The following is a 27,449-nucleotide window of genomic DNA, read 5'->3' as shown; positions in this document are numbered from 1 at the left end:
CTGCTGCCCCCTCTCCATGGCCCACCTCGCTGCCCTCCGCCAGCCCCGGCGAGGAACCACAGCGGCACGGGGGCTGCGTTAAATGCCACATTTATTTTCAGAACCGAACAAGCCTGACGTGCGCACGGACGGCGGGACCCGCGGAGCCGCCCGCACAGGGCAGGGAGCGCCGGCGGGCGGTGCGGCCCCTCCTCTCCTCTCCTGCTCGGGCTCAGCCTGCACGCCGCTGCCCTCCGTGCCACTGCCGCCCTGTGCAGGTTCCTTCCCGCTGGGGCTCTCAGTCGTGCCTAAACCTCCGGTTTGCCTTCCTTGTCTCGGGCTGTGGTGGTGGAGGGGATTGGTGCCAGGGGTTCTGACCAGGAGCGTGGTGCTGACCAGCTTGGCTGGTAAGACGGCAAGGGTGGCCCGTGTGCTGGGGACAGCCACGGCAGCAAACTGCGGGCAGCCTTGTCTCCTGTGGCGCCGAGCCGCCTGCTCTGCAGGTTTGCTGGCCTCAGGCACGGTTCGGCTCTGGCTAGAGGACACCCTTCCCCTGGCTGCACCTTGCCTGTGGCACAGGCAGCACGGCCTGGCCATGGCCAGTGAACTTCTGTCTGGTCCCTGACAGACATGGGTCCCATCTCTGCCAGAAGCAGCCTCCACACTGTAAGGGCCTCCCCTTGCTCCTCAGGCACCCACTGTTTCCATCCTTAGCCCCTTACACTGAAATTTGGGATGGTAGTAACTAATCCTTGCCCAGGGCATGGGAGCCAGAATGTCACAGCCTGCATTGCCCCAGTTCAGCCTCTTAGTGCCTCTGGACTGGCACCTCTTCCTCCATAAGGGGCCTCCAGGTCTCTAAAATGGATCACAGGGAGGCAAACAGCCCGGTTTGATGGAGAGCTTGTCCTGGGCAGAGGAGCAGGGCTGGGAGGAGGAGCAGCCCCACTGCAGCTTTGGGCTGTAGCGATGCGGTGAGATGCCCAAGGATCTGTGGTGAGACCTGGCAGAACTAGCATGTGCTCATGAAGAATCCCCAAACCCCTTCTGTGGTGTGAAACCCAGGCTAAAGGGCACCTGACACACAGTGAGGGGGGCCATGCAAGCCTCCACCCCCTGCCACGTCCCTACCTGTCCGTGCCCCCCACAACACAAGTGTCACAAGAAGACAGCACCATGTCCAACACACACACACACACAGACACACAGCCACACCCCACAGCCAGCGCAGGGAGGTGTGGCAGAGCCAAGGCGCAGCCGTGCTGGACGGGGGACAGCGAAGCCGGAGGGTGCCTGGGAGATGCTCCCCTTCCCGCCTGGCCACTCAGGAAGTCCTGAATGGAAACATCTACCCATGGGTGAGAGACAGGAGGAGGGGAGGGAGAGCTGCTGCTGGAGGAGGTGGGAAGCAGTGATGGCTGGAGAGAGAAGGTCTTTTCAGCAGACACCTCTGACACGGGAAGCCCCCGATTGACGTGCTGATGGAGGCAGGGTGGGGGGGAGGTGGGTGCTCGCTTCTGCAGCAGAAGAGAAGTGAGAAAACAACGGCTACAACAGAAAAAAGAAGCCCCACCCCACCCTGACGTGCCCAGGCCAGCATCTCCACTGCCTCTTTGGCCTGCTTTGAGCCTGTCATTCAGCTGGGAGAGGGGATGTGCAAGCCCTTTTGGGGAAGGGCAACGAAGACCCTGTAGGTTGGGATGGTCATTCCTAGCCCTGGCTCCTGGGGAGTTTTCCCATTCCACCTGAAGCTCCACACTCCCTGGAGGGATGGGACCATTGGCATCCTGCCCTAATTGTGGTAAATCACTTTGGACAAGACACCTGGGCTGGGATAGTGGAGGTGGCCCATGTGTTTTTGATTGGGAAGGATAGCCCAGCATGGGGTGGCAGGCAGAGCCATCCCCAGAGCTCTCCTTTTCCTTCCAGCAGAACCAAGCTCCAAAATGTGGTGACCCATCTGCATGGTGCCTTGGCCAGCTGAGATGACAGACTCCTTCCTTCCAGAGGTAGATGGGCAGGTAGGAATTGCCTTCTTTGGGTGGTCTGTCCAGCTATTGCTCAGGGGAGAAGTTGTTTAAGCTGCAGGGGAGGGCAAAGCAGATAGTTGGGGAAGGGCAGGGAGCAAGGGTAAGAGCTCCACTGCCACCGGGCACAAGCCAGGGATGTCCTGGGGAAGGTATCTCCAGAACCCCAGCCCACCACCAAGGCTCTCCCCTGCCTGGGGGAGGCATTGGCCAGGGGCCAGGATTCAATTTATGGTATTTTTGTGATGTAAATAGAAATAAATACTTTATAAATATCATCTTAAACTACTGGCACCTGATCTTAGTCTGCTATCTCTTGGAGAAATATCAGTAAATTAGGAAATCCTAAACTGCCACTTTCCCTTTGCCTGGGGGCAATTCCTCCTGCTCTCCCACTTCTGAGCTTTACTGAATTCCCACCTCTGTAGATCAAAGACCAGCTTTTAGCCAAAACTGCCCTCCTCATTCCCTCCCCTCTGATAGGGACCTTTTTGGAGCGTTAGATGGTGCGATATGAAGGTCACCCATGGGAGGACAGGCAGAAGATGGCACGCGCACAAGGAATCCTGCCCAGGCGGGTCCAGGCTTTTGCAGCTACAAACAGAAGTGAGTTTCCCCTGTGAAGGTGTGAATCGAGACATATCCTTCCATGGAGCAGAGAGCTGGGGCAGCAGATGGTGTGAGAGATCAGACGTTAACATGGGAAGTCTTCAGACAGAATCAGCTATTTTGATCCTGTTGGCAGACGGATGAGGTGGAAGGTGTTTTTCAGGTTAGATTCTCATCTGGGCTGTTCTCCTTCTGGACAGCTTGGATCTGATTTGGAAAACAAGGGGCAAAAGGTGTTAGAGATTTAGACAAGGAGAGGTGTGGACTCCGAGATTTAGTGTCCTGCCTCCAGGCTGATGCTTGAAACCAGACAGAACTGGAGGGACACAGAATTAATCTCTCTTTAGCCAGAGCATGCATGTTTGTGTGCATTTACTCCTATTGCCCTAGACCTGCCACTTAAGATGCTCTCAAGAACTCCATGAGATGGTCTTGTTGAGGAATGAATATGTTTAGTGCAGGTAACTTGATGTGCAGCTGCACTTCAAGCTGCAGGTTGAGCTCTTGGGGTAAGAGCCTGAGGCAAGAGGTTCCTATGGCACAGCTGAGTGAGAGACACTGACACACAGAAGGAGCTGAGGAGCCCAAACTTTGATGTCGTTAGACTGTAAGGGTATAAAAGCCCAGGGTTTCCTTTGTTGGGGGTCCTTCCTCAGAGGCACCCAACTGGAACTCCAGCTGTTCTTGTGTTATTGCACAGTGATTAAATTATTTTAAGGATTGAGTCACCTGAGATTCTGCTATGGGAAACCTGTGACCGAGCTGGTAAGGAAACCTTGTCTGACTGTGCGAGTATGGTGAGTGTAGAGAGTGAAGCAAGGCCCCTTTCAGCTCACTAGAACCACCTGCTGCAAAAGGGCCTCAGTCCCACTCAGGTGGTGCAGGTGTGACTCCCAGAGTGGCTCCTGGATGGTGAGACAGGAAGGTCTCAAAAACTCTGTGAGATGGTCCCAACAACGACAGGCCAGTGTCCCTGCCACCAGGCATAGATGTTGCTTTGAGCCCAGCATAACAATGCCTCTGTACCAGGTGGGATTTGGCCCTGGACTGAAGCACTTAAATGCAGAGGAGCTGAAAACAAAATAGGTATGTTCCAAGTTTTGCCAGCTGATAGCCTGTCCAGGCACAGCTCAGAACAGGAGATGCTTCCCACACCTGTCTGGGGACTGCATCAGGGAGAGCACTGGGAGCAGAGTAGGGAGCAGGCTTGGCTACCTGCAGACCCCCACCAATGGCTTCTCTGCACCCTCCATCCCCCAGCTACACCCAGTACCTTATGGATCCAGCCAGGAGAGGGTTGAAGGCGTAGAGCCAGTCGTGCATGTCTTTGTCACTGCTTGCCTGCAGCAGGATGCCCCGGTGCTCCGTGCACACCGCAAACGTATTCGGGGTCTGCCGAGGGAGAGCCAGGGCTGAGTCCCTCACTCAAGGGGGTGCATAGAGCGGGACTGGCTCCTGGTGCCCTACCTTGAGCATAGCCTGCTGGTCCTCACTGTACTCCACCTGGGCCTTGGAGAGGTTGAGTACAGCCCTCTCAACTGCATCCTTGTCCGAGTTGTAGATGTAGACGTACGGGCGTCGAACCACCACAAAGCGCTTCACCCATCCATTGGTGTGGGGCTCCAGGAAGTGTAGGTAGCCCTTTTTGGAGACGATGGGGCTGCAGAAGGGACCATGGTCAGGGTGGGATACAGACATGAGGAGGTGGCAATGGTCGGGCATGGTACTGCCTGCCCATAGATGCTTCCCTCGCTGGCTGCCCCAGTTGTTCCTACCTGACTCGGATCTCCTGGATGTCAGGCACCAGCAAACGCTGGGGCTCCTTCTCCTCTTCAGGTCGGCGGGCTGGGGACTTCTTCTGCTCTCCTTCTATCACAGGCTCCAGGTCAGGGCTCTCTGCTCTGGAGGAAACCTGGGGGGGTCTAGGGAAGGAGGAGAGGCTGGAATGTAGGAAGAGTATGGCTGGGGAACATCCATAGACCAGGACTGTGTCCCAGTGATACAGCTTGCCTGGCTTGGGGAATGCCACCAGAACCTCCTCGCAAGCTTCTTACCTGACCTCCAAGGCATTGTAACGTCCTTCCACCAGTGATGGGCAGGTCGAGGAGGGGGTGAGAGTGGTGACTCCAAGAGCTGGCATGGAGGGGTCTCTCATCAAGGTCACGGACATTTCAGACAGCTGTGGAGGAATGGAGATGTCGATTAGAGTCTTTGCACAAAGCCAGGTGCAGGCAAAGGACCAGGCTCCTGCTCATATGGGAAAAGCAAGACCTCTCCTGCCATAGTCCTGAGAGCCACAAGCTCCAGGAATATCAGGGCAAGCAGAAGGAGTAGAGGCTCTGGAGCAGGGATGACTTGTGCCACAGTGCCCATCTGGCCCCTGCCCAGCCATTCCCCTGGCCACACACCCTTGCTGGCCCCCCCGCAGGCCCAGCAGAGTCTGGGACAGCAGCATTACCTTGCTTTCACTGGCGCTAATGCAGACGTGGCTGTGGCTGTATTCCCTGTTGAAGGTGTGCGTGAGCAGGCGCAAGCACTGCAGAGAGAGGAGGAGGACACTGGGGCACGAGGCACCTTCCTTCTCCCATTCCTCCCAGGCTTTTTACTACCACAATCCCCAGCCACCCTGTGGAAGCCACTTCCTGGCTTCATCCCTGCAAGCCAGGGATCCTGCAGGATGGTACCTTCACAGCCAGCTCTTTCTGCCTCTCGCTGGGAGTTTCAGGGGGTGAGGTGCGGCCCTCAGGGGCCCCATCGGCAGAGAGTGGGGAGGAGACGCAGGAGGTGCTTCGGGACTCGGAATCCTCACCGGAGCACTGGGACAGGGTCTCCAGGCCCAGGCGCTGGGTCGTCTCCAGCTTCTCACGTAGCAGCAGGTAGTGCCTTGTCTTCTCCACCTGGGCACAAGCATCCAGCCTCAGGGTGGCTGCTTTCCCCTTCCCCAGGCCCCCCTGACCCCATCTGCTCACTGGGTTTGGCTCTGCTAGGATCCAGCTGGCAGCAATGCACTGAGGCACTGGTGGCACAGCCCCACTCCAACCTCGTCCTGCATCCAGAAGGGCTGTGGCATGCATGGGGGGGAATCTCCCCAGCACCAGTAGGGTGAGGGGCTGCTGAGCTGCCAACTGCACCATTCAGCACGTTCCTAGCCCAGACTCTTACTTCTTGGAGGAGGCTGAGTTTCTCCAGCTCCCACTGATGGTCAAGGATGAGGCTGTCACTGCGGGGCCGCCAGCCAGCGAGGTTCTCCTCTCCCCGCACGTAGGCTACGGAGGTGTCCAGAACACGCCGGCGCCGTCTCTGCATGCCTGTGGGCACAGACACACAGCTGTGGGGGAACAGACACACAGCCCCCAACACAAATGCTTGGCTGTGCCTCCCAGACCCAGTTGAACACCTGGGCAGAGGCATGGCCCCCACCTGGGCTGCCGGCATCGGCCACACGGCAGAGGCTGAGCTCGTAGACTCCTGTCACACGGTTGCTGTGAGCAAAGAGAGATGAAGCGTTACTGGCTCTGCCCCATCCCCACACCCCCGTTATTTTGCCCAGGTTGCTGGGTGAAAGGAGAGCTCCAGTCTGTGGGTGATGGCTCTCCTGTCCCCAAAAGGCAGGAGCAACCTGGTACCTCTCAGAAGCCCGCAGGCTGCCGCTGCCAAACAGATTGCGGATGGAGCGAGAGGCAGGAAGCTTGGCATCCCGGGAGTAGAAAACCATGCAGAAGTCTTTAGTGATGATGGCGGGCTGAGTACAGTTCTCCATCTGCAGCAGGGCAGGAGGGAGGCATCAGGAGAGCTGCAGAGTGGGAGCCCAGCAACTCTCTCCCACCTCTGTGCCCAGCAGTTTCCACTGTTGGGTCCCTCAGGGCCCCCAAGCTACAAGTTGAACCCTACACTTCATAAGCACTGGCTTAAGAGCAGCTCACGCTGGCTGCACCCCAATGGCAGGGGAAATACCAGGCTTCGTTGGTGTATAATGACCCCAGCCAAGGTCCTTGCCTCAATGTAGGCTGAGAGGGTGATATAGATCTTCTCCCGGTACGGGGTGACACGGTTGAGCAGCAGTGAGTTGTGCATGGAGCTATCCCACGCCGCCTCAAACTGGTAGAATGTCCTGCCAAGAGAAAAAGCAGCAAAGCCAATAAAACAACCCCCCAGAATCCCTGGTGAGCAAGCAAGGAGATGCCATTGTCCCCCCCACAGTGCTGCAGCAGGCCTGCAAGGACACACAGACATGCATGCGCGGTGGGGACAGCCACTCCAGAGGACACAGGCTCAAAGCAAAAGGGCACAAGGTGTGGTGGGACGAGGTCATGGCTCCCTTGAAATGGCCAATGGACCAGGGTTTTGGGGAGGAGGGACTGTGGGAGGAGTGGGGGCTCAGCTGGGGTGCAGGCAAGGCAGAGCAGGCTGGGAAGGCAAAGGAGGGCAAAGGAGGGCTCATGCCCCATCCCCGTGCTCAGAGCAGGGGGCTGCCACCCCCAGTGCACCCAGGCCAGTCCTCACCCTCCAGCCTGAGGCACACAGCATCTCTCAGCCACTGCCAGAAGTGGCTATTGCCATTTGGGTGAAAATGGCCAGAAGGGAAAGGAGGGAGGATGCTCAGCACTGGGAGGGTGCTACCAGCCCATCTCTTTGTGTGCAGCCACCCTCAACCAGCCAGGTCCCTTTCCTCAGGGCTGCCCCTCTCTGCCAGACCTGGGTCTCAGCAAGAAGCTGGGGACCCTGATGTAGTGGCTTGCCCTTGTCAGGCTGTCTTCCCTGGCTCTTGGTCTGCCCTCATCACCAGCCCCATTCTCACCCTGCTGCCTCAGGCCCCTTGCTGTGTCTTCCATAGCTCCTAGGCTGTAAGGAGCAGGGGACACCTAGACCCACTCACCTATGCCTACAGGGTCCTGGAGAGGATGGCACAGCCCCCCAGAGCAAGAGTAACAGCTGCCCTCCTTGGGTCAAGCAGCCAAGGGTGGGGGGAAGCAGGAGATGGCTCTAGTAAGAGAGCATGGAGGATCCCCATTTCACCCCATACCACACTCCAGGGCTCCCTCCCAGGCCAGCCTTGGCTTTATGATACAGCCACTCCCCAAAGCCACCCAGAGATGCTGCAGCCCCAGCTTTCGCCCAAGCATCCTCTGGAAAGCCATGGCTCAGCCATGTCTCACTTCAGCACATCCCCGAAGCAGCATCTAGGTGGCTGAGGAGCAATTTTAACAACAGCTGGGGCAGCCAGCGGGAGCAGGGAGAGGTTCTTAACTGTAATTTCCCTCACATTGGAAGAAGAGGGAGAGTGACGCCTTCAGAAGGTGTATAAAGTACATAAAACTCCCTGGCATGAGACAGCCAAGGTGAAGAATTGCTTTGCAGACACAGGTCACTTGAGAAGAGAGCACTCCCCAAGGAGGAGGAGGAAAAGAGGAACCTCAAGGGAGGGGAGAAAGAGCAAAACGCAAAGGGAGGAGGCAAAGGGGAAAGAGAAAAAAGCAGGAGGGACCAGACCAAGCAGGTGCACGTGAAATACCTAGTGTCATTTCCCAGCGAAATGCTATAAGTGGAAGGCAACCCAAGGACAAACACACACACATACACACACAGAAAAATGACAGGTCAGAAGAGCCCCTTTTGAAGGGACCCAACCCATATTAGCACAGTGGCCAAGGAAGCTCCTGCCTAGCTGGACCCCAGATGGGAACCCAAAAGGAGCTCAGCGAGGGCAGACAGAGCCTTACCCACCTGGGCAGAAACCCTCAGCCTCTCACCTTCCTCATGGTCCAGCAGCTGGGAAGCAAGCACATGTACTCCCTATGCCCTTAACCATGCTCATGCCATCACAGAGCAAAATGCTCCCACCCAGCACAATCCCCTGGGACAGTGCCTGTTGTGGAGGAATAGCCATCCCACCACCACCCACACAAGAGATGTTTTATTGGCCCATCCCTTGCTCCACAGGGAGACCATCACTGTGCTGAAAGACCATGGGCAACCTCTCCTGCAGTGGCGGGGCTGGATCCGTGCTGTATTCATCCCCCTGCACCCTGGGAGGGGATAAGGTGCTGCTGGAGGGACAGCTCTGCCCTTCCACATCTCTGAGCAGGACCAGCCCTGAGTTACTGTAAGGAGGACAGCCACCCAGGCACAAAGTTATGGAGCACACCAGAGCTCAGGGCATCCCATCCCTTGTCTCCCAGACATATCCTCCTCTTCTGCCATGGGGCACAATGGTGAGACACCTCCTGCTCTGGACCCTTGGCAATGCTCTTCATCCAAAAGCTGGTGGCACATCCCCAGCTCTCTCACCCACACGCCACAAGCCAGGCTCTCCCAGCAGTCCCAGTTAAAGTCTGCAGTCCCAGAACAGCTGCTCCCCCTTTATACAGGTGTACAACAGTCTGTGCCATAGCATGGGTGTGCACATCCACTGTCACACCTGTGTACAGACACACACTACCTGTATGCCACACCTACACCCACAGAACAACCGTGCAGGGGGTGGCCAGTCACTGCCACACCAACTGCCATCGTCACCAAGTGCCTGGGAGATGGCAGGACATGCCCCAAAACTTCCACTGTCCACACCAGCCCTGCAGCTACTCCAAGTGGCATCAGGGCCAAACTGGGGCTGGGGCAGGAGACAACAAGTGTCTGGCACGCTTGATGTCATATGCCAGAGAGATGGGAGAGTAGCAAAGTTGAAAAGCAAGAATAAAACCAAAAACAGGCAATGGGGATGCAGGCGTGCGAGGGGGAGCGGCAGCCAGCCAGAGCGTGGCCCAAACAAACAGCAAAAGGGGCCAAGTGAGCGAGAGGTGCCAGGGCAGGAGGGAGGAGGGATGGGGCACGTGGAGGGATGAAGGGCTGAATGTCCAAGTGCTGCCTCTGGCAGAAGTGAGCATGTTGAGGCAAGGGGGTAGAAAGAAAGAAAGAAAGAAAGGAGAGAAGAAGAGGGGGTGGAAAAAAACCCAATGGAAACAAATAATACCTAGGCATATCCGAATCAAGAAACTGCCTGCAAAAACACAAAACAATCACATGGTTAGTGTGGGCTTGGATGGGTAGCAGCAGCTGAGGAAAGCGAGGTGGGGCACCAGGCACTGCCCCCTCGCACCTCCTCTCTGGGCGCTTGATGCAGGAATGGATGAGTGCTGGGGAGAGAGCTGGACCACTCCCCCAGCCTCCTTCTGAGTGGCTCCAGGGGGCTGGGGAGGCAGCAGAGGGGGAGCTAGAGCTGCTCCAGGCGATGCAGGCTCTGTGGCACAAGGCAGCAAAGCAGGGAGCGCAAGCGGCTGGGAGGAGGGTCAAGTGGGCACTGTCTCTGCCTGCTGCCTTCCTTCTGCCTGTCCTCACAGCTGCAGGGCGAAGCATGCATATCTGCATGTGGGGTGGAAGAGGGGGGCACTGCGGCTTGTGCCCTGGCTGCACCCTCCTGCCCCTGCCCAACCATGGGCAAGGGCGCCATGGGATGGATATGGGACGGATATGGTGTACACGCCAGCCTGTACCCCCAAATTGGGGCTGACCCTGAGGCACAGACTCTCTGAGCGTGCAGATGCAAAATCCAAGCCCCCCATCTCCATGCTCCTCTCCACACTCCAAGCGCCCCCTCAGCCCGAGCTCTGTCTCCTTCTCCTGCAGGACCTGTGGGGTGGAAGGCAGAGCAGGAGGCACGTCGCTCCTGCCAGGCTACCCTAGACATACCGAAAATCCCATCTGGCTGCATCTGGAACCAACTGGCCAGATCAGGAGCTGACAAAAAACAGTGCAGCCCCAAGAGCCCATTGCTGCCACAGCCACCCAGCTTCCAGCAAAAACCCCACCATTGCTCCACTGGTTCAGGCCCTCCTCTCCTGACCATCCCTGTCTATCCTCAAGGCTGTGATAAAGTCTCCTGGTCAGACACTTGCACACACACTGACCCTATGACTCAGCTCTGCTGCCCAGGTACTCCGCGTGGGTCACTCAGCCATGTCCAGGAGCTACCCTGAGAGTGCCCAGGATAGCACCTCCCATCCAGACCCTCATTCTCCCCAAAAACACGGTACCTTGGGACTGGCCTCCTTGGGGCACTGGTGACCACAAAGAAAACGAGGGAAGAAGTGGTCCCCATTCCTCACGAGGATGTTCCTACACCAGCAACTGCAATGTGCACAGCCAAGGACCAGTCCTGATGCTCCTGGTGCTGGCAGCGACCACCCCTGTTTTATTGCAGCTGCCACAACCACACATTCTGGACAGAGACCCCCATCAGTCCTGAGTTTCACCAGTAGCCCTGGTGCAGAGGAGAGCTCTGCCCTCTGCACCCACTGCTCCCCATGCCACAAAAGGACCCAGCCACGGAGATCTGAGAGATAAGAATCTTCCAGTCCCGCTGCTTTCACACCCTGCCAACCCTGCAGTGGGGACACCTCTAACCAACCTGGTCTAGTGGAAGGTGTCCCTGCCTGTAGCAGGGGGTCTGGAACAAGATGATCTTCAAGGTCTCTTTCAACCCAAACTACTCTGTGGTTCTATGATTCTATGATACAGCCTCCTGGGACAGGCAGGAAGGGGAGAGCATTCCCAAATTCACCCACACTGATGGGAATAGCTTTCCAGCATCACTTCCACACAGACAAGGATCTGCCATGGGCATCAAGGGGCCTTTCCAGCAAGTTTGCTGGGACACAGGACAAATAACCTTTGTGGCAGGTCCTCTCCAGCCCTGGAGTTGGGACATCCTCCCAGTGTGGACACTGACTGGCTGTCTGTGCCAGGCAGTCACAGCTGGTATCAGAGAGCAGGACCCACACACAAATTCCCTGTAGTGCCCTCCCCAGCACAGTGGTCCGTAGGGAGGAGGAGGAAGGGGGCTGGCAGCCCTGAACACCAAGACCCTCTGCAGCTCCAGAAAAGCCCTCCCTCAAGGCAGCAATGGGTCAGCAGGACCCTGTGGAGGAGCCAAGAGCCTTCCAGGAGAGAGAGGGACTGCTACTCATCCCCCTCCATCGCTCACCACAGCATGGGAAGAGCAAGGAAAAAACGATCACATACCGGTCATCCTGGGAGGGATGGATATACCCAGAGGAGAGGATGTTCAGGGACAGGATGTTGGGGTCAATGAGTGACTCGTCTGCTTCTGGAGTGTTCCGAATTCGACCTGCAAACACAGCATAGGGACACCTCTCAGATGACAGACAGTGAGGGTCCCCATGAAGGCAGGAGAAGACTGCCTGCCTGCAGCATTCCCTATCAGAGACAGCAGCTGCCCAGCACTTGGCCATTCAGCACTGGAGATCCCGGTCCAGCTTCTGGACACAGTGGCAGGGGCTGAGGTGTCCTGCCCATGCAGTGTCCTGGTGTCACCTGCCAGGCAGCTGCCACTTTGCTGTTGCAGGGCAGGAGGGGAGATGGGCTACAAAGCCCCACATGGGAATGTGGGAACATGGGAAAGTGAAATAGCCCAAGAGGATGCCTAGGAGCAGCTTGGTGGGGATGGAGGCTTGCTTGGCTTACCCACAACCAGCTCCCGCACTTCCTTCCAGCGGATGAGGCTGCCAGTTTCATGCACCAAGGTGACAGTGATTCTCCTCTGGATGCCCTGAGATCCACAAGGCCAAGGAAGGAACAGTGGTTAATGCAGGCCCCAGCAGGAGTCAGAGCAAGGACAGCACCCTGGGCAGAGAGTACCTGGTGGAGGAGGAAGGTCCCGTGGCATGGCATGCCTCCACGGTGGTCCACGACAGCAGGGATGTAGCTGGAAGAGGATTGTGGTGTGACACAGAGTCCTTGCCAGCCTGCCCAGAGGTGCTGAACACTGGGCAAATTCCATTGCCTCCCTCTTCTGCCCTTCCCAGCAAGACTTACTCGCCATTGGCCTCCAGCTCACAAATCTCAAAGAAGACCATCAGGTCATACTTGCACTGGCAGGGGCCAACACTGGGCCGAGTCATGGTGCTCAGCTTCGTTGCAGGCACTGCAGTGGGTTGGAAAGACAGCTAAGAGGTTGAGCCTGCTACTGGCATTTGGAGTGAGGCACATGATGGCTGAGAAAGGGCAGAGCAGGCAGGGACTGTGGGAACACATGCAGAGGTGCAACAAAAGCCTCATCCCAGGGACCTTGCTGATCACTGTCATGCCTTCTCCCTTGCCCAACATGGGGCAGCAAGGGTGTCAGCATGAGGCTGGCCTCACCCATCCCCAGGATGCACACCATGCACCTGCAGCCTTGGCACAAACACAACCCAAGCCACCCAGTGCTGCTCTGGGGACTGCCTGGGGACAACCAGAGGGAGGCTCCCCTAGTGCTGGTGTGGTGACTGCACAGCCATACACCCACAACTGGGGTCTCAGCAGCCAGTGTACAGGGGGGACTCTGACACCCCTATGGGACGGTGGGGCTGGGTGGACATCTAAGCAACCCAGGACAAAGAGCTTTCTCCCTGCATCTGCTGAGTATGGCAGAAATGAGTGTGTAGGGCTTTTGGGTGCTCTGGCCCACGGAAGTTTCTGGTACTCCTGTGGTCCTAACTGGTCCCTTCTAGGGAAGGGGACTCTGCACACAGCATGCAAACTATGGGTGGGTGGGCAAAGGAGTAGGAGGCCAGGTTCCCTACCTGGTTTGGAGAGCGGCATCACACGGGGGAAGTGGCGTCGGGACGGCCTCAGCGGGCTGCAGATAGAACTGGCTTGGTTAAAGCATCCCCAGGGATCCCCAAACCTGGCCAGCCCTGCCTGTGCCTCAGGGACATCCTTCCACCCCCTGCCCCCTTTCTGGAGTCCCCATGCAGCCCACTGCACCTGCAGCCCCTGGGGCAGTCAGGGGCTAGGGCTGGCCCAGGTGTGCCCACCTCAGGACGTCCTTGCAGAGGGGCGGGAAGGGGTGCTGCTGGTAGTGGCCAAACACCTCAAAGACAATTGGCTGGCTCTTGATGTATTCGATGAAGGATTTGGTCACCTCCACAGCGATCTAGAAGAGAAAGAGCCGTCGGTGGCAGAGTTTAGCTGGGAAAGGGGATAGAGCCAGAAACAGCACCCTTGGGAGGGTGCACGCCTGTCGGTCCCCTGCATCCCTCATCCATTCCTCCCTCCATTGAGGGATGCTCTCCCCACCAAGACCACTGCTGTGAAATCCCAGCCTTTCTGAGTGGACAGCAGTGGCTTTTTGCCTCTCCCTTGCACGCCCACCATGTCTAAGGTTGGCTTAGCTGGGTGGCTGTGAAGGGCTGGGAAAATCAGGAGGAACCTGCTCATCCAGCCAATGGCACTAAAGAGACCTCAGCAGCCACAGAGGAGAAGGTGTGGAAGGGAAGAGCTACACACATTTTGGACATGATAGAAGCCCAGTGGTGGTCCTCGTCCTGTGTTCTTCAAGGGTTCTGTCGAAAAGGCCTCGTCGTGGCGATGGATGAAGCTGCGGAGGAAAGGAAGGTGGTTTGTTGGCTGGGGGATGGGGACGTGCCAGAGCAGGGAGGGGAGTGAAGGCAGAGACCAGGACAAGAGTCCACTCCTCCTGGGGCTGCTGCCCTCACTCTTGGCTGCTACAGAACTCCCTGAAGCTAACGGGAATCTCTCTCTGCCTTTTGCCAGCAACCAAACAAGGGCACTGGCACATTTCATAGCCCTTGGTTTTGCCTTCCTGTCCACAAAGGGCTCAGAGGTGGGGGGACAGGGCTTCCTGACATTCACCCCCACCTCCCAAGCGATGGCTGGAACATTGTGGGAGATGCAGGGCTGGGAGGCACTGGAGTCTTACTTGAATTGGCAGAAGATGTCTGCGTATTCTGCAGAGATGCTGGAGGCTTGCAGGACTGTCACACGGAAAGTGAAGATGCTGCCCAGCTTCAGGTGGTCCAGAGCCACCTCCAGTGGCCCGTCTGGCACAGGCTTCTCTGGGCTGTCCAGGAGAAGGTCCTCTGGGGTCACTGCAGGGAGGAGGAGGCCCTTAGCAAGGCAGGGTGTCACCCGCTTGGTGTCTGGCAACAGCCTCACACTGGGGCAAGTGGGCTGTTGATGCTGGGGCGGGTGCAAGGGGCTGAGTTCTGGGGCATGGGACTGCTCCCAAACTTCTTGTCACACCACCTCACCTGCACAGGTGTTGTTGTTGACTTCATCAGCAGAGGGACCCAAGTCGCTGACCTGTCCTTGACCTTCCACAATGCGCAGCTCCTCCTGAGAGGTCCCCGAGCGAGACATCCCCACAGATGGGCACGACTCTGACTGGAACTATGCCAAAAGAGGGGCTCAGGGATGCTGGTGGTCCCTGAGGTGGTCCTGCTTGCACTACTGCCAGTGACCCAAGCACCAGGGTGCCTCCAGCTTTCCCTTCCCATCCCATGGCAGTCCCCCCTGAACACAGGCGAGTGTGGGGTGCATAGGTGGGTGCTTAAAGTCTGTGGTCACCCTGATGGTCCCTTTCCTATGATGCCTGCACCTGTAAGATTCTGGGGGTCCCTGTGGGAAGCATTGTGGTGGCAGGCAGGGGTCTGGGGTCCCTGGGCACCCACTGAGAGCTGGTCCTGCTGTACCTTCTCAAAGTGCTGGTCATCAAAGGAGATCTTGGCTGTCCCTGATTGCCGCACACCAGAGCCATAGTCAGGGGCTTCTTCATCCGCTGGTGGAGGGATGGGGGTGAGCCAGCATGGGGGGTGCAGGGGATGCAAGGGACACATTTTGGGAGGGTCACCTCCTACCTGAGATGGCCTGAACAGCCACACGCAGGAAGCCCTTCACCTCACCCTTCTCACTGACAATGGCCACGCGGTGCACCAGCGGCACAGGGTAGAGGAGGTTGCTCAGGTAGACGAAGGCCCTGCCAGAGAAGGAGGGGGGGGACACACAACAAGGGGGGAGAATGGTCACTGCTCCCACCCGCAGGTCTCCAGGCACGGCTGGCGTAGCCGGCAGCGGCCGGGATCCCAGGTCACCGTTCAGGGCGCAACCGCGGTGCTGCAAAGCAAAACTAAAGAGAAGGCAGCCAGGGCCAGGCGAGGGGGTGGGGGCAGCGGGCAGGCAGCGTGCCGCGGGCGGGAGGGGGGCAGGAGGGCGGCACATGCCGCAGGCAGCACCACAGAGCACACTGCACTTGCAGACCTCTCTGTCTGTCACCTTCGTGGCAGGCAGGAGTGGAGGGGACTGCACTGTGGTGCCACCATGAAGTTGCAGGGCAAGAGGACCTTCTCTGTGGTGGAGAGCTGGAGGACTTGGGCAGGAGGTGCTGCAACACAACTATGGGGAGGCTGCAGAGTCACTGTGGGGAGGACAGGGACAAGGCAGTGGGAAGGGTGGGTGATGAGGGAGATGGAGGCTGTCAGGAGCAAAGGAGGTGAGTGGAGGAGTTCTTGACAGAGGCTTCTGCCTTCAGAGATGAACCTGCCGGAGGTTCCCAGTCCTGCCTCTGCTCACAGTGTCACAGGACCATTGGGAAGGAGGCTGCATGGAGTGACTGGCAGTTGGCTGGCCTGTGTTCCCTCTCCCCATCCCTTCACACACTTGGCTTCGGGGTCCTGGACCACCTGCCAGCATGTCACAGGGATGGACAGCATCCCTGCCGTCCTCCACAGCAGCCAGGTCAACAGTGCTACCCCCGAGAGGTGCTAGGGTCCAAAATGATGGCTGCAGCATGTCTCTGCCAGCATCTCCTGCCAGGCCACAGCTCCCTGTTTCTCAAGCATTTTGAGTCCTCTTGCTGCTTCCTTCCACCTCACTGCCAGCTGTCCAATGGTTCTTTGGCTCTGGCCGTGGTGGCATGCCATACCCTCTGCAGTGACAAGTCACCTTTGGCACTGAGCCCCCTTCTGAGAGGTGCAAACTAGCAGCACCATTCCCAGCAAGAGGGAGTGTGAGGTGCCCAGCACCTCCCCCTGGGGCACCCCCTAGTGTCTTGACACGCAGTGTTGTTGGGTGTTGTGGAGTGGGATGGTGTTGGGGCTGGCCAGGACACCTCTGCTTCAGGATGCTTCCAACTCCAGGTGGCCAGCAGTGGTGCTCAGGGCATCCCAACCTCACAGGAATCTTCTCAGATATTCAACAGTAACCCAGAATCCCCAAAGTTCAGAGGTTCCCCCTGTTCTGATGACTCCCATTGACCTCCAACTGCTGCTTGAGGATTTTTCCACCCAAAGCGTCTCCAAGGTCTTCAGTTGTGGAAGCAGGTGATGCCAAATGAATGTCTCCTGATGGGCCCATCTCACCACATCTCTTCTCAGATGCTACCAGGGACAAGTGGCTGGACCGTGCCAGGGCTTCCTGGTGGGACCACATGCCTAGGGAAGCTCTCAGAAGCACAGGGATCTGTGTTTGGCTGCCCACCCGAAATCACAGGGCAGTTGGTGTGGAAGCCAAGGGGTGGAGAGGGCAGGGAAAAGTGGGAGGGAAGTGGGGCAGGCAGGGAGGAGGGGGACAAGTGTTTCACTAGAGGAGGAAGGGCAGGGACACTAACCACAAGATTGGTGAGGTGCAAAGATGGCATGCTTAGACCAAAGAAAAGCCTTTTCAAAGGAAGATAAAAGTGAAATAACTCCAATTTTTGCTAAAGCTTTGAAGAGATAGAGCCATCAGCTAAAAAATTAATAAAAAACCCCTTAAAATAATAAAAATGAAAAAAAAATAGAATTAAAAAAAAGAAAGGGAAAAAATCAAAGACAAGGATCCAATCATAAACCAATCCAAGCACACTTCACAAGAAATGTGGCCAGCGGATCTGCTGCGCGGGGAGCCAAACCCAGGGCAGACTCAAAAGAAGTTGGAAGGTGCTGAGCTCTGGGGAACATGCCCCCGGCACAGAGTGGGGCTGCTGCCACAGGGCCTCGTTTAGTTTTTGAGGTGCCCCTGACAGTTTTGGGGTTGTTTTGAGTATTTTTTAATAAGGAAAAAAGGAAAAAAGAAAAGAAAAGGGGAAGAACCCAGCTCTTTCGGTCTGAGGCTGCAGGACTCTTACCCCACCTCCACCCTCTCTGCCTGCTCTAGTCCCTCCTTCCCACCACACCACCTGGCTCTGGCACACTGAGGAAGAGGAGCTCCAGCTTATCCCACTCAGGGAGCCCCAGACTAGGAGAGAGGCTCTGGGACCAGCTCCTGGCACACACTCCCTTGGAAAAACCCCAGACAGCTCACAGCACCACATCCCATTCTGGAGATGGGCAGATGGCTCCTGGTTTTGTTGGCACAACCAGTTTCAGGGCAGCTGGTGAGCTTCTCCAGGCCAAAACTGATGGAGCCCAATGGGGTCTCCCAACCAACAGGTATGAGGAATCAAAGCTCTTGTCATTGGCTGGACCCGAAGAAGAGTTGGAGTCTGCACCCAGGTCCCCATGACCTCCCTGGGCATCCCCTGTGCCTAGTTGGCAAGTATGGCCCCAAGCTAAGCCCTGGGTACAAGTGGCAAGAGCAAGTGTCACTTTTGGTACTCCCTCCTGCACCCTCTCTGCTCTCTGCTCATCCACCTCAGCTTCATTCCCTCAACTGCCTGGGGACATCCAAGCCTTCACATTTAGGGGGTTCACGCTGACCAGTGCAGCTGGGATGACCAAGCCAGAGCCAAGGGCACACAGGGTTTTGAAGTGACTGCATATCCCAAGGAAGTGGCACTGCAGGGTCACCCCGAGCCAGGCGGGAGGTGGCCCTCCCTGGGACAGAAACACCCAGGACCAAGACGCCCATGCAGCTCCACCAGCTCCTACAGTGATGGAGCTGCAGCAGAGCTCCCCTTCTCAGGGGCTCCCCAAAGAGGGACCTGCCTAAAGGCAGGTGTCACCCACCTTGTCTTACCATCCCTCGCCATGCTGTACTCCTCACAGCCCTACCTCATCGGGCACCTCATCACCCCGCCAGGTGCCCAGGCTTGGTGGCAATTCCAGCCAGCCACCCCCTGCACCTCCGGGACGCCCCGGAGGTGGGAGTCGTGTCCAAAAGCAGTTCCCTCATTCGAAAGAGCTAGGTCCTTCCCGGCATGCTCTCCTAAAACCTCACCAACCTTCCTACTAAACTGAACAGGGGGAAGCGGTCGTAAAACGGATCCCGGCCATCACACAGCGGGCACTCCGGAAAGATGTCTTCCTCCAGGTCCTCCTCCTCCTCCTCCTCCTCCTGCCCCTGGTGCTGCTCGTCAGCAGGCTCGGTGATGTCGGAGTCGGGGTTCGAGAAGGTAGGGGAGGGGGTGAGATCAGCCATGCGCTCGCTCATGCATGTGTTGAAAAGAGGAGAGCTGTTGCAGCCAGAGATATCTGAACTAAGGTTAGTACAACAAGATAGAAGACAGGTTAACACCAGCTGTTCCAAACAGAAAGAACAGGAATCTTGCTTTTTTTTTTTCTTGGTTGGGTTTTGGGGTGGGTTTTTAGTCTGCTTAAATCAAGGGACACAGGGAACAAAGACCTGCCCATCTGGTGCATCTCTAAAGCCACCAATGGCTGGAGAAAAAACAACCCAAGGAATCAGTGTGAGTGCTGGGGACTGCCCTCGCTGGCTTTGCAGGAAACGCAGGGACAGAGCGGGTGGCACAAGGCTCGCCACCCCCCCCAGCTGCTGGAGGGAATCTCTCCATGTGCTGCGGCACGGGAGAACACCTCCAGGCCATGCAGCTCAGCCCCCTGATCCCCCTGCCCGCTGGAGAAGACCCCTTTTTTGGGGTGGCCCATCTTCATTGCTGGCACTGCACCCTTTCAACCATCATGTGGGAAGTGCAAGGAGACACACAGCACATACTGTACAGACAGATGCTCAGACACCAGTGTGTGCACAGGGACGTGTGCCCACTGGGGTGGAGGTCACAATGGCATGGGCTCCCAGCCTGCTAAACAGCCACGACCCCTGCCACCCTCCAAGCCCAGAGCCCATGGCTCCCACCACTGGGCCAGGGCAGGCAGCAGAAGCATTGCCAGCAGCTCGTGGGTCCCTTGGGGTCCTGGCAGCCAACGTGGAGCACAGCCATCGCAGGTTAGACAGGCACCAGGGTCCCACAGGGGGATGAATGCCCTGCACGTGGTGGGCAGTGCTGGCGGCGTGTCCTCCTTCAGGACCACCTGTGGGTCCCAGCCACACTTCAAAGGAGCCAAAGCGCTCACCTGCCCACCAGCCTGAACCAGGGGAAGCGGTCGTAGAAGGGATCTCCACCAGTCACCACATTGTCACAGTCCTCGATGACGCTGGAAGGCACTTCTGCTGCTCGGTCGTACATCTCACGCATCAGGTCCAGGCGCTGCCTGCAGGGAGAGAGGACAGAGATGACAGCAGTCAGACAAAGGGCTGCGGGCACCAAAGCCCTCCTGGCACAGCCATCACTTGCTCACCTCAGCTTCTCCAGGGTCCAGTAATGTGTTGCCCCATTCTTCTGGTCCTGCACCTCTACAGCCACAATGGTCCGAGGGAATGGTCGCTTCTCACGGTCCTTGGCAGCATCAGGAGGCAGCAGGTCAGGAGGCAGAGGAGAGTACAGTGTGTCTGTGAGGAGCACAAACTGGAACTGGACCTGGAGATGGGCAAAGGGGATGGTGAGCCATCTGGTAGGGCACAGGGTTCTGCGTGGTGTCTCTGGCGACCCCCCCTTCACTTCCCAGCTGCCCATTCTTGTGGCATCTGCTGTGGGTGTTGCAGCAAGCCAGAGACGAGCCCAGCCACGCACCTTCTTTTTCAGCTCCACACTGATGGCATTGGCTTCCTTGAGGAAGATGGCATTGCCCCAGAGCAGGTCGCGGAGGGAGGTGAACTGGTACCACTTCCATTTCCTAAAGGCCCAAAGGGCCAGCTCGAACTCCCGCTCTGTCCATTGCACTGTGGGGACAGAGAGGGACAGTCACTGCACTGTCAGGACACTGGTGTCCAGGGAACCCACAGTCCACTCTTTGTGCTACCACAGAGAGCATCAAAACCTTGTAGTGGTACACAGCCCTCACCCTCATCCTCAGGTTCTTCCTCTTCCTCGTTTGCCTCAGGGTAATATCTAGAGTCCATCTGCTTCTGTAAAGCCTCCAGTTTGCTCTCATAGTCCTGGGGGAAGCAAAAGGAGGGGTGATGCAACCCACTGATGTGACCTTACTCCACGCTGCCACATCATACTACTTCCCCTTGCAGGAACTCAGCCTCCTCCTTCCTCTCCATCCATGTTTGTGAGGACAACTCCAGAACAACAGGTTTGCCCTTGTATTTAGAACAGAGCCGCCCCATGCAGACATCTGCCAGGATTTCACTCATGCCTGGGTAGCCTGAGAAGGAGCCAGGTCCTGGCCACCTACCAGCCTCTGCTGCTCCAGAAGGTAGTTCGCCTCTTCCCGCTCCCTCCGGTACTGGTCCTCCAGCTCCTGGAGCCTAGGTGGAAATGGGGAAGGAGAGGATGACCAATCTGGAGGTGGACACCCAACTCCCCAGCACTCCAGCTCATGCTCTCACCGCTGCTCCATCTCCTGTTTCATGTCAATGCCCTGCTTCTCCAGCAGCTCTCTCTGGGCAAACGCCCAGTCCACGGGCTCTGCGGGGGTCTCAGCACACGGGGTCCGCTCCCGCTCCTGCCGAGCCTGCTCGGGGTGGTTGAAGCGGAACACGTGGCTCTTCCCCATGATGATGCGGTTTCCTGCAGGCACGCATGAGTTGTGGGAGAAACGTGTGGGTTTAGTGTGGGACAAGTGCACGGTCCCCCATGGGTAGGAGGTGGGTTGAAGCAGCACTAGTGTGCCAGCCCCAGGGACCCACCTGAGCGCAGGATGCTGGGCTCTGTCACCTTTTTGCCGTTCACATAGGTGTCAGCACCTTCACAGGGCTCCAGGGTCACTATCACTAAGGAGACAGTGGAAAGGGGAGAGGGGAGTGAAGGTGTGAGACAGCAAGAACCTCCAGAAGGCAACTCCATCCTCCTCAGCCTCCTCTGCGATAGCCCTTTCACCCCCAGGTTCCTGCTAGTTTGGAGGGTGGATTCTCCTCCATGTCTTGGGCAAGGGAATCATGTACAGACTGCTCACCCAGGATCTCCTGGATTTCCCTGCCTTGCTTTGCTCCCACATGCCTTGCACAAGCTCCTTTCCCAGCCACGAGGGCTGTAGCTCATTTTGAAAGCATGGAGAGACGCCAGAGCCATGCAGGAAAGCTGCACTAATTTGAGAGGGGCAGGACCCCCAACTGGCAGCAAGTGCTGGTGACATGCAGAGGGAGGGATCCCAGGGCAGTGGAGTCCCACCAGACAAGCAATACCTTCACCACCCGTTTTGGTGTCGCTGCGGAACAGGCAGTGCTCTTCTTTAATGAAGTGCCCGCTGAGAACGATGTCCTGCCTCTTCTCAGCATCTTCCCGGCCAACCCTGTGGGGGTAACTCAGCTCGATCCTTCCTCAAAGCAGCCCCTCCTGAGTCTCCCCACATCCTTGGGGCTGACAGGAGCAACCCTTGGTGCACAGCAGGAGCAACATCCCAAACGTGATTCCCAGGCAAATACATATGGCCATGGCACTTTTGGGATGTCCTGGGAACAGTGCCCAGCCTGGGGACAGCTGTCACTCTGCTGACCACCTGGGGAAGTCAGGCAGTGAGGTATGGACAAGGCTTCCACCACTCCACAGAACCTGGCCCTCACCTTGTTATCCCATCCTTGATGTAGTAGAGAAGACACTCGGACATGAGCGGATCCTCATTCAGGTTGACCAAGTGCGGTGTCTGGGAGAGATGAAAAAGGAGTCATCTCAGTGCACCCTGAGGGATGGAGGGATGCTCCTGAGGGAGGTGGGAGCTCAGTAGCATTGCAGACTGCCTCTGCACAGGCTCTCCTGCCCTCTGTAGCTCCAGGACAACACGCCCAGATGGATACTTTTCCAGGGGACTTCAGAGAACCAAGCAGCTGGGATGAGGGTGCCCTGCTTCCTCCTTGCTTTTGTCCTCCCAGGGCTGAGCCCTGGGCATGCTTTCCCTGGCCACCTTGAAAATTCATGTTCCAAACAGGCCTAACACGGAGCCCAATATTTCCCACGGGGAGTCCCTGGTATGGCTCAGAGTCTCCTGGGGCAGGACCCCTCTTACCTGTACTGCATATTACAGAACCATAGAATGGTTTGGGTTGGAAGGGACCTTAAAGCTTATCTCATTCCTGCCATGGGCAGGGACACTTTCCACTAGATCAGATTGCTCCAAGCCCCACTCAACCCGGCCTTGGACACTTCCAGGGATGGGGCAGCCACAGCGACTCTGGACAACCTGTGCCAGTGTCTCACCACCCTCAAAGGGAAGAATTTCTTGCTAATATTCAGTCTAACCCTGTCAGGTTCAATAAGGAAGTGCCCATTTTTCTTCAACGATAGTACAAGAACAGATGAAACACTTGAAACAGCAGGTCTGAGAGGTTCAACCAAAGGCAGTGGAGAACCTGAAGCTGTATCTGCAGTTCGAATTTCGTTCCCTGGTCTTCTTCCAAATAGTTCCCTCCAATTCTTTTCTTCCCCTGGGCTACAAAACACTTTGTTCTTGAAAAGAGGGAAATTTCTCCCCCAGCCACAGACCTCTCAGCCTGCAGCCAGCTTAGCTGATGGGATTGCACCTTCAGCAAACAGAGGAAGTCCCAGTAGTATGAGTGGGTGAAGTTCTGAGTTTCCCAGACAGAAGAATAGTGACTGTAAGGAACACTGCATCAGCCTGTTGAGACCCTGCATGCAGAGGGGTCTCCTCACCATGGTGCCACGAGCCCTGGTGGACAGCAGACTCAAACAGACTTCAAACAGGGTAGCAGAGCTGGAGGTCAAGGGAAAGGTGGGCTCTTCTACATGGTGGCTGGCAGAAGGTGGCTGTAACATTCAACCTCTGGCCCTTTTGGACAGACACAGCCCCTGGGGGCTGAGGCTCCTCCACTTACAGTTTTTGTTCAGATTTGCAAAGCTGGTGACCTGCTGGGCTCCTGGAGCCATGACCACCCCAGCCATGGCACACAGTGGGACAGCATAGTTCTGTCCTGCAATGCCCATAACAAAATGGGGTTTGCACACTATCAACTCCTTGCCAGCCACTGGAGAAGTCAGAAGAGTTTCTCCCCAGATAGCTGAAGAGAAAGAAGGCACCAAGACCACCACAGCAATGCCTCACCTCCAAGACTAACCTGCTTTGGGGAATAAACCCCTACACTTCCTACCCAAAGGTCTGGACTCCTAATAGGCAGTGGCTGGGACAAAAACAAAGACAACAGTGTCCAAATTTATCCTAAAAGTCAAGCTAGGGCATGTAAGGGGAATGTTCTGAAGTCTTTATCACCAGCTCAGCTGGGGACACACAAGAGGTTTGGCCAAGCCAAATGCTACAAGCAATAGAGATGGAATATTTTCCCACTCTCATTTCTTTGCAAGGACTTGCTGGTTTCAGGGGCAGCAATTTCAAATATCCCAAAGCATAGATTTTCATAAGCTGACACTAAAGTCCAACACAGTGATAATCAGTAAATACCTCCACAAAAGGGGACAGCACCCCAGTAATGGGGGCTGGACATTTAGCCATGTATTTCTACCCATGTTTGTACCCAGCAGGTTCAATGCTGGGATTTCCTCCATAGCTTTAAGAGCCAAAAAAAAAAGGCTAGTGAAGTATGTGGGGCTGGCCAGTTGTGTCAGTGCAGGTCAGAAGGGAGTTGTGGGAGTACAAACCAGCCTCCAGAAAGAAGAGATTATGATGATCCTACCTTTTTAGGAGAGAAAACACCCAAGGTGCCTCCATCCTCCCTCATGGCCACCCCCATTTCGGCCAGCAACGCTTCCCTGAAGGAGCAAGGGAAAGAAGAGCCTGTCAAAGTCACATGCGCCCCTAGAGACAGCACTAGGATGGAGCCTGGTCCCATGGATTTGTCCCATGGATAGCAGACACAGGGCTTGCTTCAGCTCTCTTCATAACTCAAGTGGGTTTCTCAGAGCAGCCCATCTCTGTGCAGGCCAATGTGGTGGGCACTGGGGTGCCCAGGTGGCAGCCCAGGGTATGGCTGGACATTCAAACTGCCTGGCTGCCCCAGGAACTGAACTGCTGGAGCAAAGTACAGAAGGAATGACATTGTGTCCTATCCCATCCCATCCCATCCCATCCCAACCCACCCACCTCTCCATCCGGATTGCTTCTGTCCTCCGCAGCTTCTCCTCCCATGTCTCATTCAGCTCTGCAATGATCTTCTCTGTTTCCTGGCAAAATGTGGGTTGAGCAGGGGGTTAGTGAACCCCATGGGCAGCACACCTGCCCACTCTGCCCACTTCTGCCCAACATGCTGCAGTGGCACACTGGTCCCAGTTTCAGGCTGGTTTATACAAGCTGCAGCAGCATTTCACCCCACATCTTTCCATCAGCCCTGCCTTCAGAGAGTAAGACACTAAGACCAGCATCTCCATCCTCTGGCTGCCAGCCTGATCCTGCACCATGTGAGCCAGGAGTGTCCATCCCAAGCCAAGAGTGTCCACCCCAAGCCAAGAGGACTTGTCCCACAAGGCAAAGGTAGCCATCACCCTGTCACCCTGCAGGAAGGATGGCAGCACCAGGTATACCTATGATACCAAACCCTCTCCTGTCTGGTAGTTTGGGCAAACTCTGGGTCTGTCTGCTCTGCAACAGCGCATACAAGCATTGCTTCCCAAAAGCATAATCCATAATGAGTTTCCAGAAAATACTGAGCCCCCTCTGCAAGCCACAGAGCATTGAGCTGAGCCCTTTGTCCTGCAGGGCACTGGCCTCTTACCTTGAGTCTTTCAATTGCCTCTTCACTGCCTGGAGCAAACATGATGCGCTCGTGGAGACTGGCAACAGAGGCAGCACGGCTGGATAAGGCAGACAGGGAGGAAGAGGGGCTGATCCCAGCAATGGCATTGGTCACTGTGGAAAGATTGTCATGGCGGTGACTCAGCTCTGCCCCTCTAGCATCATTATTGTTCTCAAAGTCGGACATATCTATGGGTGGGGAGGGATGGGCCGGGAAAAGACACACAGAAAGGAAGAGAGAGAAAGAGAAAGACAGAGACAAGAAAAGCTGTTGGGAAAAAAAAAGTGTGGCCAGTGTGCCAAGAAGAAAGCCAAGAATTACAAGGAAAAGGCACAGGCAACAGCACAGCAGCACAGACAGAAGCAGGACAAGGGCACATCCTCTCTCCCCTCAGGGCACAGAGCTGTTTTGTGAAGCAGCTGCTGGAAGCAGCCTTCCTACGCTCCCAGGGACACTTTTTTGCAACACCAGATCCTGCAGCAATCAGATCTGGGATCAAATGTCCTCCCCAAGCATGTGTCACTGTCCCTGTCAACCTCCCCATCTGATACAGCCTGGATGGTTTTCCCTGCCCAGATGCCCTAGATGCTAGATTCAGGGGTAAAGAATGAGAAGGGAAGGGGATGAGAGGTGATAGCCCTCCACCCTACAAAGGCATCAGGTGGATAGGGCAGGAGGAGTGGCAAGATTCCCTCACAGGATCTGCTCACAGGAAGCCCTTGGCCTGCTAGAGCAGCATCTTGGCCAGGCAGCCAGAGAGTGAAGCCAGGGCTACAGGCAGCAGTGCTTGCTGGCCAGCACAGCAAGAGTCAGCTGCAGCAGCTTAGGACCCAGGTACTGGAGATGCTCCTCCAGCTCTGAGGAGCTGCAGGGTATCAGCACACTGTGCTGAAGGTGGTCAGGGCATGGGTTAGCAGGTCAAGCATTAGTCACCCATCTCCATCAGCCCAGACCCAGGGGAGCTAAGCCAGGAGGTGACAGCCAGGCCCTTGTCTCCTCAAAAGGCTTGCCATAGCCTGCCTTCACTGCCTGACCTCTGGTGAGATGGGGCCACAGTGCTTATCCATGAGCATCACCACCCACCCCTTCATTAAGAGAGCAACATGCCATTCCACTCCAGTGCCGTGCCAGGCTCCAGTTCCACTGAGACACAGCACCAGCGGAAAGCAGCAGCAGCAATCGGAGGAAACATCATGACAGCATGGACGGAGAGGTTCCTGTGGGGACTGCGCTCTTGGCATGGCTGAGTGGGAGGACACTGGTCCCTTGAGTGCTATCCCAAGCCCAGGTGCTAACCATGATTCTGCCACTATCCCTTCTGCCTGGGGATGGCCAGCCTGTGGGCATATGCCACTCCATCAGCAGGGGCTGGCTGCAGGAGCCCCTCCCCATGCTGCATGAGTGCCCCTGGGCACAGCCTATGCCTCCCAAAAGCCGTGAAGCAACAGAGAGTACCAGTGATGGGGAATACACACATTTGGATCCTCCTGCAGCAGGATGGGCTAAGAGAGAAAGAGAGGGCAGGGAGCAGGGGTAAGACAGAAAGAACAGACCAAGATGGGGTTTATCTCAGTTGGATATCTGACAGCACAGGGAGGAGAATCCATGGGTTTGTGCAGCCCCAGGAACACCTTCCCGCACCTCTGCTGGGTGCTGAGTGCTGAAGATGGTAGGCAGGTGGAGTGGAAGAAGAGAAGGTTTGCAGAGTGGAAAGCAGCTCCTCCTGCAACAGGAGGGGGTTGGGGGGTGCGAACAAACACGGCAGGGGCTTGCCAGAGGCAGCATGATGCCACCATGGCAGGACAGAGCAGGATGCAGGGCAGCTGTGGGGACACTGGCCCTGCAGGCTGGGGTGACCTCAGCCCATCACTGCTGGGAACGACTGGCAGAGAGCACCCATGGTACCTACTGTCAATGATGTCCCCGAGACCCTGGGCATAAAGAAGGTCACGCAGACGTGCCACTTCGTCCTTCAGCTCCCGGATGAGCTTGTTGTTGGGGTCCTCATTGATGACAGCGTTGCAGCGGATCTGCTTTGCACGGTCGGCGTACCTAGGGGAGGCAGAGTCTTGAGCAGCAGTGAGGACAGGAGCAAAACTCCAGCTGCTGGGCAAGCAGGAGTGCCACAGAGCCCCTCCAGCAAGTGACCCTTTGGAGGACGCCAGTGCTGGGACAATC

General features: G+C 56.7%; 1 protein-coding gene across 19 annotated transcripts in view; it reads right to left on the bottom strand.

Moving 5' to 3' along the window:
- Positions 1–74: 74 nt before the first annotated feature.
- KIF1A (kinesin family member 1A) overlaps positions 75–27,449 on the bottom strand; it is a 40,502-nt gene continuing 13,127 nt past the window's right edge. Inside the window, exons 13-50 of one of the 19 annotated variants that reach the window (XM_071567003.1) lie at positions 27,181–27,323; positions 26,747–26,773; positions 25,251–25,459; positions 24,623–24,702; positions 24,216–24,291; positions 22,137–22,216; positions 21,759–21,865; positions 21,264–21,347; positions 20,964–21,144; positions 20,810–20,882; positions 20,471–20,564; positions 20,200–20,348; positions 19,868–20,046; positions 19,643–19,780; positions 18,553–18,807; positions 15,272–15,390; positions 15,107–15,192; positions 14,666–14,804; positions 14,335–14,503; positions 13,902–13,992; positions 13,430–13,548; positions 13,196–13,251; positions 12,447–12,555; positions 12,270–12,336; positions 12,096–12,180; positions 11,634–11,739; positions 9,586–9,612; positions 6,612–6,726; positions 6,242–6,375; positions 6,036–6,097; positions 5,778–5,923; positions 5,300–5,512; positions 5,074–5,151; positions 4,670–4,794; positions 4,391–4,537; positions 4,083–4,275; positions 3,889–4,007; positions 75–2,822 (exon numbers count right to left, since the gene is read on the bottom strand). In XM_071567003.1, coding sequence (XP_071423104.1) covers positions 2,780–2,822; positions 3,889–4,007; positions 4,083–4,275; positions 4,391–4,537; positions 4,670–4,794; positions 5,074–5,151; positions 5,300–5,512; positions 5,778–5,923; positions 6,036–6,097; positions 6,242–6,375; positions 6,612–6,726; positions 9,586–9,612; positions 11,634–11,739; positions 12,096–12,180; positions 12,270–12,336; positions 12,447–12,555; positions 13,196–13,251; positions 13,430–13,548; positions 13,902–13,992; positions 14,335–14,503; positions 14,666–14,804; positions 15,107–15,192; positions 15,272–15,390; positions 18,553–18,807; positions 19,643–19,780; positions 19,868–20,046; positions 20,200–20,348; positions 20,471–20,564; positions 20,810–20,882; positions 20,964–21,144; positions 21,264–21,347; positions 21,759–21,865; positions 22,137–22,216; positions 24,216–24,291; positions 24,623–24,702; positions 25,251–25,459; positions 26,747–26,773; positions 27,181–27,323 — 4,423 coding nt within the window. In that variant the 3' untranslated portion in view covers positions 75–2,779. Of the gene's footprint in view, positions 2,823–3,888; positions 4,008–4,082; positions 4,276–4,390; positions 4,538–4,669; positions 4,795–5,073; positions 5,152–5,299; positions 5,513–5,777; positions 5,924–6,035; positions 6,098–6,241; positions 6,376–6,611; positions 6,727–8,127; positions 8,152–9,585; positions 9,613–11,633; positions 11,740–12,095; positions 12,181–12,269; positions 12,337–12,446; positions 12,556–13,195; positions 13,252–13,429; positions 13,549–13,901; positions 13,993–14,334; positions 14,504–14,665; positions 14,805–15,106; positions 15,193–15,271; positions 15,391–18,552; positions 18,808–19,642; positions 19,781–19,867; positions 20,047–20,199; positions 20,349–20,470; positions 20,565–20,809; positions 20,883–20,963; positions 21,145–21,263; positions 21,348–21,758; positions 21,866–22,136; positions 22,217–24,215; positions 24,292–24,622; positions 24,703–25,250; positions 25,460–26,746; positions 26,774–27,180; positions 27,324–27,449 lie in introns of all 19 variants that reach the window. The other 18 variants (XM_071567004.1, XM_071567007.1, XM_071567005.1 and 15 more) reach the window with 18 other exon arrangements.

Source organism: Pithys albifrons, chromosome 11 (assembly GCF_047495875.1).
Source record: "Pithys albifrons albifrons isolate INPA30051 chromosome 11, PitAlb_v1, whole genome shotgun sequence".
NCBI classification, from domain to species: Eukaryota; Metazoa; Chordata; class Aves; order Passeriformes; family Thamnophilidae; genus Pithys; species Pithys albifrons.
The sequence above is the reverse complement of the archived record's forward strand: the minus strand, read 5'-3'. Positions and strand labels throughout refer to the sequence as shown.